At 37.2% G+C, this 16534-nt stretch overlaps 1 protein-coding gene across 3 annotated transcripts in view; it reads left to right on the top strand.

The window, feature by feature from the left end:
- Positions 1 to 16534, top strand: part of FYB2 (FYN binding protein 2) — a 133192-nt gene that overhangs the window by 103332 nt on the left and 13326 nt on the right. For all 3 annotated transcript variants that reach the window (XM_077891917.1, XM_077891916.1, XM_077891918.1), the window contains exons 15-17: positions 78 to 138; positions 11465 to 11551; positions 14319 to 14400. In XM_077891917.1, the coding sequence (XP_077748043.1) occupies positions 78 to 138; positions 11465 to 11551; positions 14319 to 14400 (230 nt within the window). The remainder of the gene's footprint in view (positions 1 to 77; positions 139 to 11464; positions 11552 to 14318; positions 14401 to 16534) is intronic.

The raw sequence follows: 16534 nt of genomic DNA, 5'->3' as shown, positions 1-16534 counted from the left end.
TATGGATAACTTGGAAAGTGAGGGAGTGTATAAACTGTACCTAATAATGAACTATTTTGATCTTGTCTTGATCCCAGAACTTAGGTCTCAGGAAGTTAGTATCTATGATAATGTGGATGTAAATGAAAAAGAGCCAAGGTAAGTCCTTTTGCCTCGTTGGTCATCCTTACTGATATGTAACCCATTTTTCCAAAGCTTTGTTAAATATAGTAAGAGGGCCACCTCTTCAGAGCCTTAGAGACTGGATGAAAAGTCAGCTTGTGATATCTCTCCCCCAATTAAGAAGGGAAAACAAGGAATAACTTAGATTATCTAACAGTATTAGGTGATTCAGAAATCACTGGAGCTTTGCAATCTGTTTCATATCTTTGAATCTAGAAACTTGAAACTCATTTCAATGCACACACAGTTATTTAATAACCTCTTAAGTACAAGGCAACATGGGGGATAGCAAGCACTGCCTGACAGAGCCTATGTTCTCAAAGATGAAATAACTATGATATAGCAAGAAACCATCCTGGAACTTGATGCCCCCTCTCTAGCTGCTTGTTATCTGTCCCTTCTCTTTCAACTAAATGGCCAGAAATAAAGGTCCCTTCTACTCATCTTTGATTCATTTAGGGTCACAAATCAGGTCTCAACTGGTACCAAAAGATTGAGATCATTTCCTGCATATTTTCAAACCACAATTCTTTGAAACTGGACCTCAATCACAAGAGGAAATTTGGAAAGAACTCAAATACATGGAGGATAAAGAGCATCCTACTAAAAAAAAAGAATTGGGTCAACCAGGAAATTATAAAGAATTTTTAAAATTCATGGAAACAAATGAAAATGAAAGCACAACTATTCAAAAGCTTTGGGATGCAGCAAAGGCAGTCCTAAGAGGAAGTATATAGCTATACAAGCCTTTCTCAAAAAACAAGAGAGGTCTCAAATATACAACTTAACCTTACACCTAAAGGAACTGGAGAAAGAACAGCAAATAAAGCCTACATCCAGCAGGAGAAGAGAAATAATAAAGACTAGAGCAGAAATCAATGAAATAAAAACCAAAAGAACAGTAGAACAGATCAACAAAACTAAGAGCTAGTTCTTTGAAAGAATTAATAAGAATGATAAACTCTTGGCCAGACTTATCAAAAATAAAAGAGAAAGGAGCCAAATAAATAAAATCATGAATGAAAGAGGAGAGATCACAACCAACAGAAATAAATAAAATCATGAATGAAAGAGGAGAGATCACAACCAACACCAAAAAAATACAAACAATTATAAGAACATATTGTAAGCAACTATATGCCAACACATTAGGCAATCTGGATGCATTCCTAGGGACGTATAAACTACCAAAACTGAAGCAGGAAGAAATAGAAAATCTGAACAGACCCATAACCAGCAAAGAAATTGAAGCAGTAATCAAAAACCTCACAACAAGCAAAAGTCCAGGGATAGATGGCTTCCCAGGGGAATTTTACCAAACATTTAAAGAAGAATTAATACCTATTCTTCTGAAGTTGTTTCAAAAAATAGAAATGGAAAGAAAACTTCCAAACGCTTTCTATGAGGCCAGCATTACTTTGATCCCAAAACAAAACAAAGACCCCACCAAAAAAGGAGAATTACAGACCAATATCCCTGATGAATGTGGATGCCAAAAATCTCACCAAGATACTAGCCAATAGGACCCAACAGTACATTAAGGATTATTCACCATGACCAGGTGGATTTTATTCCTGGGCTGCAAGGGTGGTTCAACATTTGCCAATCAATCAGTTTGATATACTATGTTAATAAGAGAAAGGACAAGAACCACATGATCCTCTCAATAGATGCAGACGAATGGATAAAGAAAAAGCATTCTTTCTTGACTAAAACTCTTCGCAGTGTAGGGATAGAGAGAACATACCTCAATATCATAAGAGCCATCTATGAAAAGCCCACAGCCAATATCGTTCTCAATGGGGAGAAACTGAGAGCTTTCCACCTAAGGTCAGGAACATGGCAGTGATGTCCACTCTGACCACTGTTGTTCAAGATAGTCCTAGAAGTCCTAACCTCAGCAATCAGACAAAACAATATTATATAAAAGGCATTCAAATTGGCAAACAAGTCAAACTCTCACTCTTCACAGATGATATGATACTCTCTATGGAAAACTCAAAAGACTCTATCTCAAAATTGCTAGAACTCATATAGGAATTCAGCAAAGTGGCAGGATATAAAATCAATGCACAGAAATCAGTGCATTTCTATACACTAACAATGAGACAGAAGAAAGAGAAATTAAAGAGTCAATCCCATTTACAATTGCACCCAAAACCACAAGATGCCTAGGTATAAACCTAACCAAAGAGGCAAAGGATCTGTACTGAGAAAACTATAGAACACACATAAAAGAAATTGAGGAAGACACAAAGAACTGGAAAAACATTCTATGCTCATGGATTGGAAGAACAAATATTGTTAAAATGTCTATGCTACCTAGAACAATCTATACATTCAATGCAACTCAATGAATTGGGGCACATGGGTGGCTCAGTTGGTTAAGCGTCTGCTAAGGGTCCTGGGATTGAGCCCTGTGTTGAGCAGGGAGCCTGCTTCTCCCTCTCCTCCCTGCTGTGCTCTCTGTCACTATCTCTGTCTCTCTCTCAAATAAATCTTTTTTAAAAACACCATCAACTTATTTCAGAGAACCAGAAAAGACCCCGATTAGCCAAAGGAATGTTGAAAAAGAAAACCAAAACTGGTGGCATCACAATTCCAGATTTCAAACTCTATTACAAAGTTGTAATCATCAAAACAATATGGTACTGGCACACACACAAAAAAACCCCAAAGATCAATGGAACAGAATAGAGAACCCAGAAATGAACCTTCAACTCTATGGTCAACTCTTCTTTGACAAAGCAGGAAAAAATATCCAATGGAAAAGGCAGTCTCTTCAACAAATGGTGTTGGGACAATTGGACAGCCACACTCAGACCAATGAAACTGGGTCATTTCCTCACACCATACACAAAATAGACTCAAAATGGATGAAAGGCCTAAATGTGAGACAGGAATCCATCAAAATCCTAGAGGAGAACACAGCAAACTTTGTGACTTCGGCTGCAGCAACTTCTTACCAGATATGTCTCAAAAGCAAGGGAAACAAGGGCAAAAATGAACTGTTGGGACATCAAGATAAAAAGCTTTTGCACAGCAAAGGAAATAGTCAACAAAACCAAAAGGCAACCTACAGTATGGGAGAAGATATTTGCAAATGACACCACAAATAAAGGACTAGTATCCAAAATCTACAAAGAACTTATCAAACTCAACACCCAAAACCCAAAAAAATCTAGTCAAGAAACAGGCAGAAGATATGAAGATATTTCTTCAAAGAAGACATACAAATGGCCAACAGACACTTGAAAAAATGTTCAACATCACTGGGCATCAGGGAAATATAAATCAAAACTACAATGAGATACCACCTCATACCAGTCAGAATGACTAAAGTTAACAAGACAAGAAACAAATGTTGGTGAGGATTCAGAGAAAGGGAAACCCTCATACATTGTTGGTGGGAATGCAAGCTGGTGCAGCCACTCTGGAAAACAATATGGAGGTTCCTCAAAAAGTTGAAAATAGAGCTACCCTACAACCCAGTAATTGCACTACTGGATATTTACTCCAAATATACAAATGTAGTGATCAAAAGGGACACCTGCACCCCAATATTTATAGTGACAATGTCCACAATAGCCAAACTATGGAAAGAGGCCAGATGTCCATCAATAGATGAATGGATAAAGAAGATGTGATATGGGGGCACCTGGGTGGCTCAGTGGGTTAAGTGTCTGCCTTCGGCTCAGGTCATGATCTCAGAGTCCTGGGATCAAGCCCCACATTGGGCTCCCTGCTCGGCGGGGAGCCTGCTTCTCCCTGTCTTCCTTGCTCCTGCTCTGTGTCACTATCTCTGCCTGTCTCTCTCTCTCTCTCTCTCTCTCAAATAGATAAAATCTTTTTAAAAACGGTATATTATACCTTTATATTATATTATAATAATATATATTATAATATTATACATATAATATATATACCACATATATTACTCAGCCATCAAAAAAATGAAGTCTTGCCATTTGCAATGATGTAGATGGAACTAGAGGATATTATGCTACATGAAATGAGTCAGTCCGAGAAAGAAAATTATCATACGATCTCACTTATATGGGGGAATTTAAGAAACAAAACTGGATAATAGGAGAAGGGAGGAAAAAAATAAAACAAGAAGAAATCAGAGATGGAGACAAACTGTAAAAGACTCTTAATTATAGGAAACGGGATTGCTGGAGGGGCAGGAGGTGGGGAATGGGGTAACTGGGTGATGAACATTAAGGAGAGCTATGATGTAATGAGCACTGGGTATTACATAAGACTGATGAATCACTGACCTCTGCTTCCAAAGCCAATAATACATTATACATAAATTAATTGGATTTAAATAAAATTTTAAAAAATAAGTTAGAAAACACTGTCAGGTTTCAAATTCGACTGCACTTATTAGGTGTGTAACCTTGGCATTGATTAAACTCTCTGTACTACTAAAAAATAAATAAATAAATAAAAGTTCTTGGAAAGATGTTCTGAAGGAACTTAGAATGGCTAAGTAATAATCCATTGTGTGAATATGTATGTGTGTTCATATGCAAACATGCATGTGTGTGTATACACCACTTCTTTTCCGCTGTTGTTATATACCACTTCTTTATCCATTCATCTATTGATGGACACTTGGGCTGCTTCCACATCTTGGCTATTGTAAATAATGCTGCAATAAACATAGGGATGCATATATCTTTTCTGAATTATTGTTTTCAATTTGGGGGCTAAATACCCAGTAGTGGAATTAGTGGATCATATGGTAATTTTATTTTTAATTTTGGGGGGAATCTCCATACTGTTTTACAGTGGCTGCACCAGTTTGTATTCCCACCAACAGTGCCTAAAGGTCCTTTTTCTCCACATCTTGAAGAAACACTTGTTTTCTTGTGTTTGTAAATTTTGTCATTCCAAAAGATATGAGGTGGTATTTCATTGTGGTTTTGGTTTGCATTTCCCTGATGATGAGTGATATTGAGCATGAATGAAAGTTTCATTCTTTTGCATATAGCTCTCCAGTTTTCCCAGCACCATTTGTTGAATAAACTTTTTCCCATTGATGACAAATACCCACCATTTGCTTCAACGTGGATGGAACTGGAGGGTATTATGCTGAGTGAAGTAAGTCAGTCGGAGAAGGACAAACATTATATGTTCTCATTCATTTGGGGAATATAAATAATAGTGAAAGGGAAAATAAGGGAAGGGAGAAGAAATGTGTGGGAAATATCAGAAAGGGAGACAGAACGTAAAGACTGCTATTCTTTCTTTCTTATCAAAGATTAATTGACCATATAATTGTGAACTTATTTCTGGATTTTCTATTATGTTCCATTGATCCATGTGTCTATTTTGTGCCACTATCATACTGTTTTGATTCCTATATGGCTCTGTAGTGTATCTTGAAATCTGAGATTGTGATATCTCCAGCTTTGTTCATCTTTTGTTCATCTTTTTAAAGATTGCTTTGGCTATTCGGGATCTTTTGTGATTCATACAAGGTTTAGCAGTGTTTGTTCTAGCTCTATGAAAAATACTGTTGATATTTTGATAGGGAATGCATTACATTTCTAAATTATTTTGGGTAATATGGACATTTTAAATATATTGGTTATGCCAGCCCATGAGCATGGAATATCTTTCCATTTGTTTGTGTCATCTTCAGTTTCTTTCATCAGTGTTTGTAGGTCTCTAACTACAGGTCTTTCATCTCCTTGGTTAAGTTTATCCTAGATATTTTATTATTTTTGTGCAATTATAAATGGGATTGCTTTCTTCATTTCTCTTTCTTCTGCTTCATTATTAGTGTATAGAGATGTAACAGATTTCTGTATATTGATTTTGTATTCTGCAACCCTACTGAATTCTTTTATCAGTTCTAGTAGTTTTTTGATGGAGTCTTTTGGGGTTTTCAATATAGAGAATCAGGTCATCTGCAAATAAGGAAAGTTTCACTTTTTCCTTAACAATTTGGATGTTTTTTTCCTGCATCTATTAAAATGATTGTATGGTTCTTACCTTTCTCTTATTGATGTAACATATCATGTTGATTGATTTGTGAATATTGAGCCATACTTGCATCCCAGGAACAAATTCCACTTGATCATGGTGAGTGATTTTTTTAATGTTTGTTGGATTTGGCTAATATTTTGTTGAGGATTTTTGCATCTATGCTCATCAGAGATATTGGCCTGTAGTTCTCTTTTTCAGTAGTGTCTTTTTTTTTTTAAATAAAATGGTCTTTTTTTAAAGATAGATTTTATTTATTTATTTATTTATTTATTTATTTATTTATTTATTTATTTATTTATGAGAGAGAGAGAGAGAGAGAGAGAGGCAGAGACACAGGAGGAGGGAGAAGCAGGCTCCATGTTGGGAGCCCGATGTGGGACTCGATCCCCAGACTCTAAGATCACGCCCCAGGCCAAAGGCAGGCACTAAACCACTGAGCCACCCAGGGATCCCCTCAGTAGTGTCTTTATGTGGTTTTGGAATAAGGGTAATGCTGGCCTCATAGAATGAATGTAGAAGCTTTTCTTCCTCTTCTGTTTTTTGGAATAGCTTGAGAAGAATAGGTATTAACTCTTTGAATGTTTGATAGAATTCACTTGTGGAAGCTATCTGGTCCTGGGCTTCTATTTGTTGAGAGTTTCGTTTTTTTAGTTTTTTTTAAATCACTGATCCAATTTCATTGCTGGTAATCAGTCTGCTCAAATTTTCTATTTTTTCCTGATTCAGTTTTGGTACATTATATGTTTCTAGGAATTTATCCTTTTTTTTTAGTTTTTTTTTTTTTTTTTTTTAGTTTTTCCAATTTGTTGATGTATAAGTTTTCATAATATTTTCTTATAATCCTTTGAATTTCTGTGGTGTCATTTTTCCTTTCTTATTTCTGATTTTATTTGAGTCTTCTCTTTTTTATGAGTCTAGCTAAAAGTTCTTATCAATTACATTAGTCCTTTTAAAGAAGCAGCTCCTGGTTTCATTGATCTGTTCTATTTTTAATTTCTACATTGTTGATTTCTGCTCTGATCTTTATTATCTCCTTCCTTCTACTGGTTAGGAGTTTTCTTTGCTCTTCTTCTAGCTCCCTTAAGTGTAATGTTAGATTGCTTGAGATTTTTCTTGCTTATTAAGGTAGGCCTGTGATGCTATAAACTTCCCTCTTAGAACAGCTTTTGCTGCATCCCAAAGATTTTGGACCATTGTGTTTTCATTTTCATTTCTCTCCCTGTATCTTTTCATTTCCTCTTTGATTTCTTAGCGGTTGAACCATTCATTGTTTAGCAGCATGTTGTTTAACCCCATATATTTGTGTTCTTTCCAGATTGTTTTCTTGTGGTTGATTTCTAGTTTCATGGTGTCATGATCAGAAAAGATGCATGGTATGCCTTCAATATTTTTGAATTGAGACTTGTTTTATGGCCTAATATGTGACCTATTCTAGAGAATGTTCCATGTGCACTTGAAAAGAATTTTATTTCATGTTTTAGGATAGAATGTTCTGAATGTATCTGTAAGGTCCATCTGGTCCAATGTATCATTCAAAGCCACAGTGTCCTTGTTGATTTTCTATTTAGCTGATTTGTCCTTTGATGTAAGTGGGGTGTTACAGTCCTCTACTCTTGTATTACTGTCAGTTACTTTCTTTAGGTTTGTTATTAGCTGTTTTATATATTTGGGGTGCTCCCATGTTGGATGCATGAATAGTTACAATCGTTATATCTTTTTGTTGGGTCATTCCCTTTATGGTCATATAATGTCCTTCCTTATGTCTTGTTACAGTCTTTGTTTTAAAGTCTATTTTGTCTGATAAAAACATTGCTTACCTGGCTTTCTTTTCACTTCTATTTGCATGATGAATGCTTTTCCATTCCTTTACCATCAATCTGCAGGCATCTTTAGGTTTAAGTCTTTTGTTGGCAGCATATAGATGAGTCTTATTTTTTTTTATCCATTCTATTACTCTGTGTCTTTTGATTGGAATATTTAGTCCATTTATATTCAAAGCAATTTTTATAGGTATGTATTTATTACCATTTTATTACTTGTTTTATGGTTGGTTTTGGAGGTTTCGCCTGTTCTTCTCTTGCTCTCTCCTGTCACAGTTTGCTGGCTTTTATTTAGTGATATAGATTCCTTTCTCTTTGTTCTTTGCATATCTATTACTAGTTTTTTATTTATGGTTACCATTAGGTTTATATATAACATCTCCTGCATATGGCAGTCTATTCTAAGTTGATAATTGCTTAAGTTTGAACTCATCCTTTACTCCTCTCATCCCCACATTTTAGGTATATGGGTCATATCTTACAGCCTCTTATTTTGTGAATCCCTTGACAGATTTTTATAGATATTTTTACTGCTTTTGTGCTTCCTACTTTTCCTACTTCTATTTATGGTCTTTGCTTTCCACTCAAAGAGTCCCCTTTAATAAGATTGGTTTAGTGGTCTTGAATTCCTTTAACTTTTATTTATCTGGGAAATTCTTTATCTCTCCTTCTATGCTAAATGATAGTCTTGCTGGATAGAATATTCTTGGTGGCAAGGTTTTGTTTTTGTTTTTGTTTTTTTTTTTCAGCACTTCGAATATATCATCTCACTTCTTTCTGGCCTAAGAAATTTCTGCTGAAAAGATCAGTTGATAGCCTTATGGAGTTTCCCTTGTATGTAACTGTTTTCTTTTCTCTTGCTGCTTTTAAAATTCTCTCATCACTACTTTTTGCCATTTTAATTGCTATGTGTCTTGGTGTGGACCTCCTTCGGGTGACTTTGTTGGAAACTTGCTGTACCTTCTGGATCTGAATGTTTTTCCTCCCCGTTTCTACAAGTTTTCAGCTATTATTTCTTCAAATAAATTTTCTGCCCTCTTTTCTTTCTATTCTTCTGGGATCCCTACAAAGTGAATGTTACCTGATGGTGTCAGTAAATTCCCTAAGTCTCTTTTCATTTTTCCCCCTCCTCTTTAGCTTATTTCACATTACTTTGTCCTCCAGATGTCTGATCAGTTACTCTGCTTCCTCTTGTCTATTCTTTATTCCATCTGGTGTATTTTTTAAAATATTTTATTTATTTGAGAAAGAGAGAGAACATGCACATGAGCCAGGGGAGGGGCAGAGAATCTGAGGTAGATAGACTCCACGCTGAGCATAGAACTTGATGTGAGGCTTGATCTCATGACTCATGCGATCGTGACCCGAGCCAAAACCAAGAGTCAGATGCTTAACCAACTGAGCCATCCAGGTAACCCTCCATCTAGTGTATTTTTAATTTCAGTTATTAAGTTCTTCATCTCAGGTTTTTTTGTTTTCTGTCTCTTTAGAAAGGGTCTCACTGAGGTCTTTCAGTCTTCTCAAGTCCAGTATCTTTATGACTATTACTTTCAATTCTCTATCATATGTATTACTTATCTCCATTTTGCTTAGGTCTGTTGCTGCGATTTTGTCCTGTTCTTTCACTTTGGACATATTCCTCTGTCTCCTATGTTGTCTCTTTGTGATTTTATGTGTTAGAAAAGTCATCTACATCTCCTGCTTTGAAAGTAGTGGCTTTATGCTTTATGAAGAAGTCCTATAGTGTCCTGCAGTGTAGTGTCCCCTGTTCATCAGAACCTGGTGCTTCTGGAGTCTCTCCTGGGTGTGCTGTGTCTTGCTATTATGTCTGAGCCACATTTTCCTTCAGTCCAGTCATCTGCAATGGTTCTCTACCTGTTGTAGGCAGACTTTGGTCCCTGTGTTACTAGTGGGCCAGTCTGGAGGTGCCTTGGGTTTGAGATGACTCAAACCAGGAGTTTGTTAGAGATGCAGTAGCACTGAACTGCAGGGTAGTTTCCCTGTTTTCCCCTGAGCAGCTTTCATTGGTGGGTGGGGCGTGCAGTCAGACCAGATGTCTGCCCCCAGGCCACTGCTAGAGCCAGTCTGACCCCATGTATGATTATCTTTCCCTCTCCTAGAACAGGAGTCACTTAGCAGTGGTGCTGCCCCCTGTTGGGTCTGCTTGCACACTGCCAGGTTTGTAGCACGGGTTTAGTGCACTGGAGGGGCAGGTTCACAGAAGGCAGGCAAGGGTGGGTGCAGTGCCAGCAAGTCTCCCCAACCATGCACTTCAGGAGTGGACCTGCAACCTTCAGACTAAGGTAGGCAAGGCTGGAGGGAGCAGAGCCACAGAAGTGAATGGGGCAGGTGAACGGTGGCAGCAAGCTAGATGAAGTGTTCACAGCACTGGTTTGCATAGGTGTCAAGGCTGGGAGGCAGGGGAGGAAATAGTGCCTGCCCGCTCCTTTGTTTCTGAGGAAGATCCCTGTCCCTCCAGTGCCTGTTCTTTTTTTTTTTTTCCAGTGCCTGTTCTATTAGTAAACAACTCTCCCTCCTGCATGCCCCAGGCATTTTTCAAACTGCTGCTTCTAGGCTGTATCTCTTTGGAGGGGCTTGTTGTGCTCTCCCTTTAAACAAGGACTCAACTTCCTCTGGTCCTCTTGGCTCTCCAAGACTTGAACCTGCTGATTTTTAAAGTTCCAGATGTTAAACCTCACTGATAAGAACTCATGAAATTTGGCCCCTCTCTGGTTTTTAAAGCCAAATGTTATGAGAGGGGGTTGATCTTCCCTATGCCTGAGGTGTCTATTTCTTTCCTTTCCATGCCCACAGCATCCCTCCCTCCTATGTATAGTTCTAAGTGTCTGTTTAGCTCCCCACAGTGACTCTGCCCTTCCTACCTTCTTCAGTATGGCCTTTTCTCTACATTTAGCTATGAAGAGTCTGTTCTGCCAGTCATCAGATCAAGTTCTGGGTTATTTACACTTATCTGTTAACTAGTTGTATCCATGTGATGAAATGAGCTTAGGGTTTTCCTACTCTGCCATCTTCCCCAGCTCCTCCCTGCATCTCTTTCTACTAATGCTAAACATGAGATTTGTCTTCTCTCAAAGTAATGGTTAATATTATTTATGTTTTAAAGGTATAGAAACTGAGGCTCAGGAAGGGAAATGTGATTATAAGCAAGCTGATTTCTTACTTCTGGTTTCAAATTTGGATCGCCACACATCAGAGATCAAAAAACGATGGCCTGTGGGCCAAAACAGCTGGCCATTTGTTTTTGTAAATACAGTCACAACAGCAGAGTGTAGTAGTTACTACAAAGATGGTATGGCTTGCAAAGCTTAAGATATTTACATTCTGGTCTTGACATAGATTATCCAAATATACTTCTAGAGGATGTTTTTAAATTTTCTGTAAAACAAACTATCTAGATAGTACTGATGTTTTCATAAATGTCTTAGTTCATATTTACTTGCTCAAAATATCTTTCTCCTCAGTGATGAAGATAAACTAAAAACCTGGAAGCCCAAGTTTTTGATGGCAAAGGAAAAAAAAGGGAGAAAAGATGCTGAAGAATCAGAAAGGTAGGCGCACACATATACTTAATTACAGCTTATCTACTGAAATATATACCTCTTACTAGCTGTGTGACTTTAGGCAAGTCATTAAATTTGTCAGGTTCCTTATCTATAAAGTGAGAATAATAGGGCAGCCTGGGTGGCTCAGCGGTTTAGCGCTGCCTTCAGTCCGGGGCGTGATCCTGGAGACCAGGAATCGAGTCCCATGTCAGGCTCCCTGCATGGAGCCTGCTTCTCCCTCTGCCTGTGTCTCTGCTTCTCTGTGTGTCTCTCATGAGTAAATAAATATTTTTTAAAAATAAAAATATAAGAATAATAGCACCTCTATCACCGTATAGTTGAGAGGATTAAAAGAGATAAAGAATATGAAAATGTAAAGTGCCACACACATTTCTCTTCATTATCATCATCCAGACTTTGGTGGGGATAGAGAATAAAGAAAGATTTCAAGACAGCCATTATTTTTTTTTTAAGATTTTATTTATTTATTCATGAGAGACACAGAGAAAGGCAGAGACACAGGCAGAGGGAGAAACAGGCTTCATGCAGGGAGCCTTATGTGGGACTCGATCCCAGGACTCCAGGATCACGCCCTGGGCAGGCACGAAACTGCTGACCCACCCAGGGATCCCAAGACAGCCATTATTAAATGATGAAAAAACTCTGTCTTCCTTTAGGCTGTAAGAACTTTTCCTCTACAGATGGAACTTACATTAATACACCAATTAGAACTTAAGTTTTGAGAAACTACATGAGAAATCACATAACAAGACTAATTTCCCAAAACATAATTCTAGTTATGACTACATTAGTGTTAGAATTTTAAAAAGAATGTTTTTTAATCAACTCAAGATCAAACTTTCATTCTTGTGACCCAGGTTCCCAGGTGGCTGTTGGGGGAGATGATGTTTTTATGGTCTCAGATGGTTACTGTAATCTGTGCTCTGGAGGACAGGGCACAGGATCTGAGGCACTCTTAACAATGGTCTTGGGGAAATCCTTGTCTAAATAGCCATTGATCTGGGAACACTGTGTGATCTGTCTGCTTTGGGAAACTTGTCTAGAAAAGTCCTAAAGGGGAATCCCCAAACAGACATCTATCTCTACCATATTTAAACTCAGAGGATGGCACAGGATGGGCTTAGACCTGATGTAAATTACTTTTCCCAAGATTGAAAGATGTATTCACAGACTAAAATAGCATCTCTCCACCTTAAACTTCATACTTTTACATAGCATAGCAAAACAGTTTCAAGAGAGAAAGTATCAGTGAAATTTTTGACACTCCTCCACGAAATAGGTTTAGTACTTTAATGTACACATAAGTCTTTTCAGGAAAAATTTTCTAGTGCTTTATTTCTTAAACATTGTAAAACAAGTATTATAGTTTACTTTTACTTTCAACTGAGTAAATTTTAAAATGTGATATTGGGGTTATCAGTTTCCTGTAGATTAATGTATCAATTTCTATGTGCTTTTTGTTCATTTTTAAATGGTTTCTACCATAACTTATTCCACCAACAAGAAATGCTTTGTATACTAGTTAAACCCTTTCATAATCCTTTTATGAATCAAAGATCATGACAAATTTTCAGAGAAGTTGGGGAAGGATATCCCAGTATAAAGGCTTAGAAACAATAGCTCACTTTCTAAGATGTTCCAAGACTTAGACTTGTGTGTGTGTGAAGCTGGAAAGGTAGATTAGGGCTAGCTTATAAAATGCCTTATGTACCATGCTAGTATCTTATGAGCACTAAAGACAAATGAAAGGTTTTAAGCAAAATAGTGGCATTAATTACATTTTAGAAAGATAACTCTGGAGGCAGGTATGCAGATGGATTTGAGGAAGGAGAGGAAGATGTTATCTCAGGTAAGAAGTGGCTATAATAAAAAAAAAAGTGGCTATAATCTTGGGACAGAACAAAAAAGATGCAGGAGGCACTTCTGAATAAAACTAACAGGACTTGCTTGGCTTTTCTCCATTGATATATTAAACAGCTAAAAAAGCAGCACCAACCCCCAAGTGAAGTGCAAGAGGGAGGAAAAGGGGGAAGAGTGTAATCAGCCTCCACTGTATTTACTTTTATATGCTGACAACTTTGTACTTATTTTGTGGCATCTTGATGTTCTTCATCTGATTCTTCTCCAGAATCATTCAGCAAGCAGTATTCTGATTGAAGAACAAAGACTTATCATTTTTAAAACAAGTTAATTATATTTTGAACCCTGATTCATAGGAATCTCTTGTTTAAGTTGCTTAACCAATTTGATTTTATTCCAAATTAAGATCTTGGTATCCAGAAAAAAACCACAATCTTTTAAAAATTTTTTTAAGATTTTATTTACTTGAGAGAGAGCATGAGCGGGGCGGGGGGTGGTGGTGGAGGGGCACAGGGAGAGGGAGAAGCAAGCTCTCTTCTGAGCAGGGAGCCAGATGTGGGGCTTGATCCCAGGATCCCAAGATCATGACCTGAGCTGAAGACAGATGCTTAACTGATTGAGCCATCCAGGCGCCCCCACCACCTTTTTAATTATAGAAAAAAGCAATTGGTATTACTTACTCTGTTGAGTTGGTCTGAATATTACACTTTGCTCTAATGGAAGTATGTGTGTATCTATATAATTATCTACAAAGACATCTATATAGGATTATATATGTATGATTTTCTCCAAAATATTGTGAAGTAGAATGAGTTTATACATTTGGAAACTTAGAGTTTTATTATGGTACATTTAACCTGACTTGCATATTTTTTGCCACTTTATCTCTTAGGCATTTCTTTAGAACAAAGAAGCAAAACTTAGAAAAGATGAGAATGGAAAAAGAAGAAAAACGTTTTAGAGAACAATTTGAGGTAGGTTCTCCTCTGAAGGTTAAAATTAAAAACAGAAATTCCTAACTTTTAATAGTACTAAAGATCCTACAAGAGTGTTGTACCTCTAGCCTCTGGAATAGAAAGGACCCATGACTAAACAGCTGATGGTTTTTTTCCTGATGCATTTCTATCTTATCCTGCCTTTATACAGGCTATCCTCTCTGCCTGGAAAAACGCCTTAGTTATTCTTAAGGCTCTTTTCAAATGTCACCCTCTCTTCCTAAGAAAGGAACTTAGCACATTTTATCTGTTACACACGTATCTTTTTTTAACACTGATGAGTTATAACAAAGCCTGTGTATGTGTATGTATTCTCCACTGAACTCAAGTCCTAAGTAAAAATTTTTGTCTCATTCAAGTTTGCTCCCCAGCTCCCAATAGATCTGGACCCACAATGTTCAGTGAGTAAATGAATTAGATAAATGAACAACTGAATGAGTAAATGAAAGAAGCAGTATCTGAACCTCCTTGACTACTTCTGTCATTATGAATCCATTAAGGAGTATTTCCTTAATTCCAAGGTTCAAACAGTCCTGCCTTATAATTTCATAAAGAAAAATTAAGAAATATACTGAATAGCTCCTAGGTCCCAGATACTGGATGAGAGACAGAATGTGGGCATCCTGCTTACAAAATTTGTCCAAGTCGCTACTATTCCCTATTACCGAACGGATAAAGATTGTGTTTCTTCACATGACATATAAGGCTCTTCATGTTATGACTTCTGCTTATCTTTCAGGTTTTATTTCCTGCCATTCTTTACTTATAGTTCTGTCCCTTCAATGAACATGCACTTCAGTCCTGCTGCTATTTATTCCCTTCCTCTAGGCATTTACTTGGTCTGCCCTACCTGTCTGGTGATACTCTTGCTACTTTTCCCCATCTGACTAGCTTTCATTCATTTATCAACACCCAGTCAAGGCATCTCTTCTCCTCCAGGAAGAATGACCTCATTAAGGAAATTGCCCTTCCTCAGTATACCTCTATATCTGAGCCTATCAAAAGCATTAACATTATTGCAATTATGTGTTCACCAATAATATTATGAGCTCTTAGAGAACACGGTTGTCTTACTTTTATATCCAAGTGTAGAGCAGAATAAAATTACCTTTGTAAATGTCCAGAATGTTTTTGGATTGAACTAAAAAAGAATATACACAAATCCTTCATAATCATTAATAACTCTTGTTTTGGACCAAAGCTGATAAGGACTTATATCTAGAAATCATAATATGATATTACTTACTGCAACTGTGATATTAGTTTAATTGAAAAACAATAGTGTTGGGCAGCCCCGGTGGTTCAGCAGTTTAGCGCCACCTTCAGCCCAGGGTGTGATCCTGGAGACCCAGGATCGAGTCCCATATCAGGCTCCCTGCATGGAGCCTGCTTCCCCCTCTGCCTGTGTCTCTGCCTCTTTCTCTCTCTGTCTCTCATGAATAAACAAAATCTTCAAAAAGAAAAGAAAAAAGAAAAGAAAAGAACAGTGTAACAATTACTTGCTGAAAAGACCCTATATTCCCTCTAGGACTTCTCTCACTTTGTCACTGTCTCATATTTCATGTGTATGGTTCCATTCTTCCTTACTATCTGTGGTGGATTTTCCTTATATATCATTAGAAAAACTATGCCGTATCAGTAATTTTTATTCAGCTCACATCACAAAAGTTTAGTGCCTCGTTTGCGCTAGACTTTGAGAATACAAGGATGAATAAAACTGTCTTCCACTTTCATTTTATAAGATACTATGTATAAAATGCTGTAATAGGAGTATACACAAAGTGCAGTTAAATAGAAAAACATACATGGTAGTTGTGAAATCTCCATGTGAAGTGGTTAGAGAAAAAATTATTTCAGGCAGAGGAAACCATATGAGCATAGGCTTGTAAATATAAAAGGTACCTGGTGTAATCAGGATCATCAGGTAGCTTGATGTGGCTTCATTATTGGGAGAGAAATGAAAGCATGGGAAATGACAGTATGCAAAGGACCTTGAATGTCAAGCTGAGAAATGTGGATCTTATCATGAAAGTAATGAAGAATCTTTAGAACTTGACAAAAAGAAAGTGACCTGATCAGATTTTCATTTTAAGAAATCACTGTATTCATAGTG

Source organism: Canis aureus, chromosome 3, assembly GCF_053574225.1.
Source record: "Canis aureus isolate CA01 chromosome 3, VMU_Caureus_v.1.0, whole genome shotgun sequence".
Taxonomy (NCBI): domain Eukaryota; kingdom Metazoa; phylum Chordata; class Mammalia; order Carnivora; family Canidae; genus Canis; species Canis aureus.
This window is presented reverse-complemented; position numbering and strand designations above follow the sequence as displayed.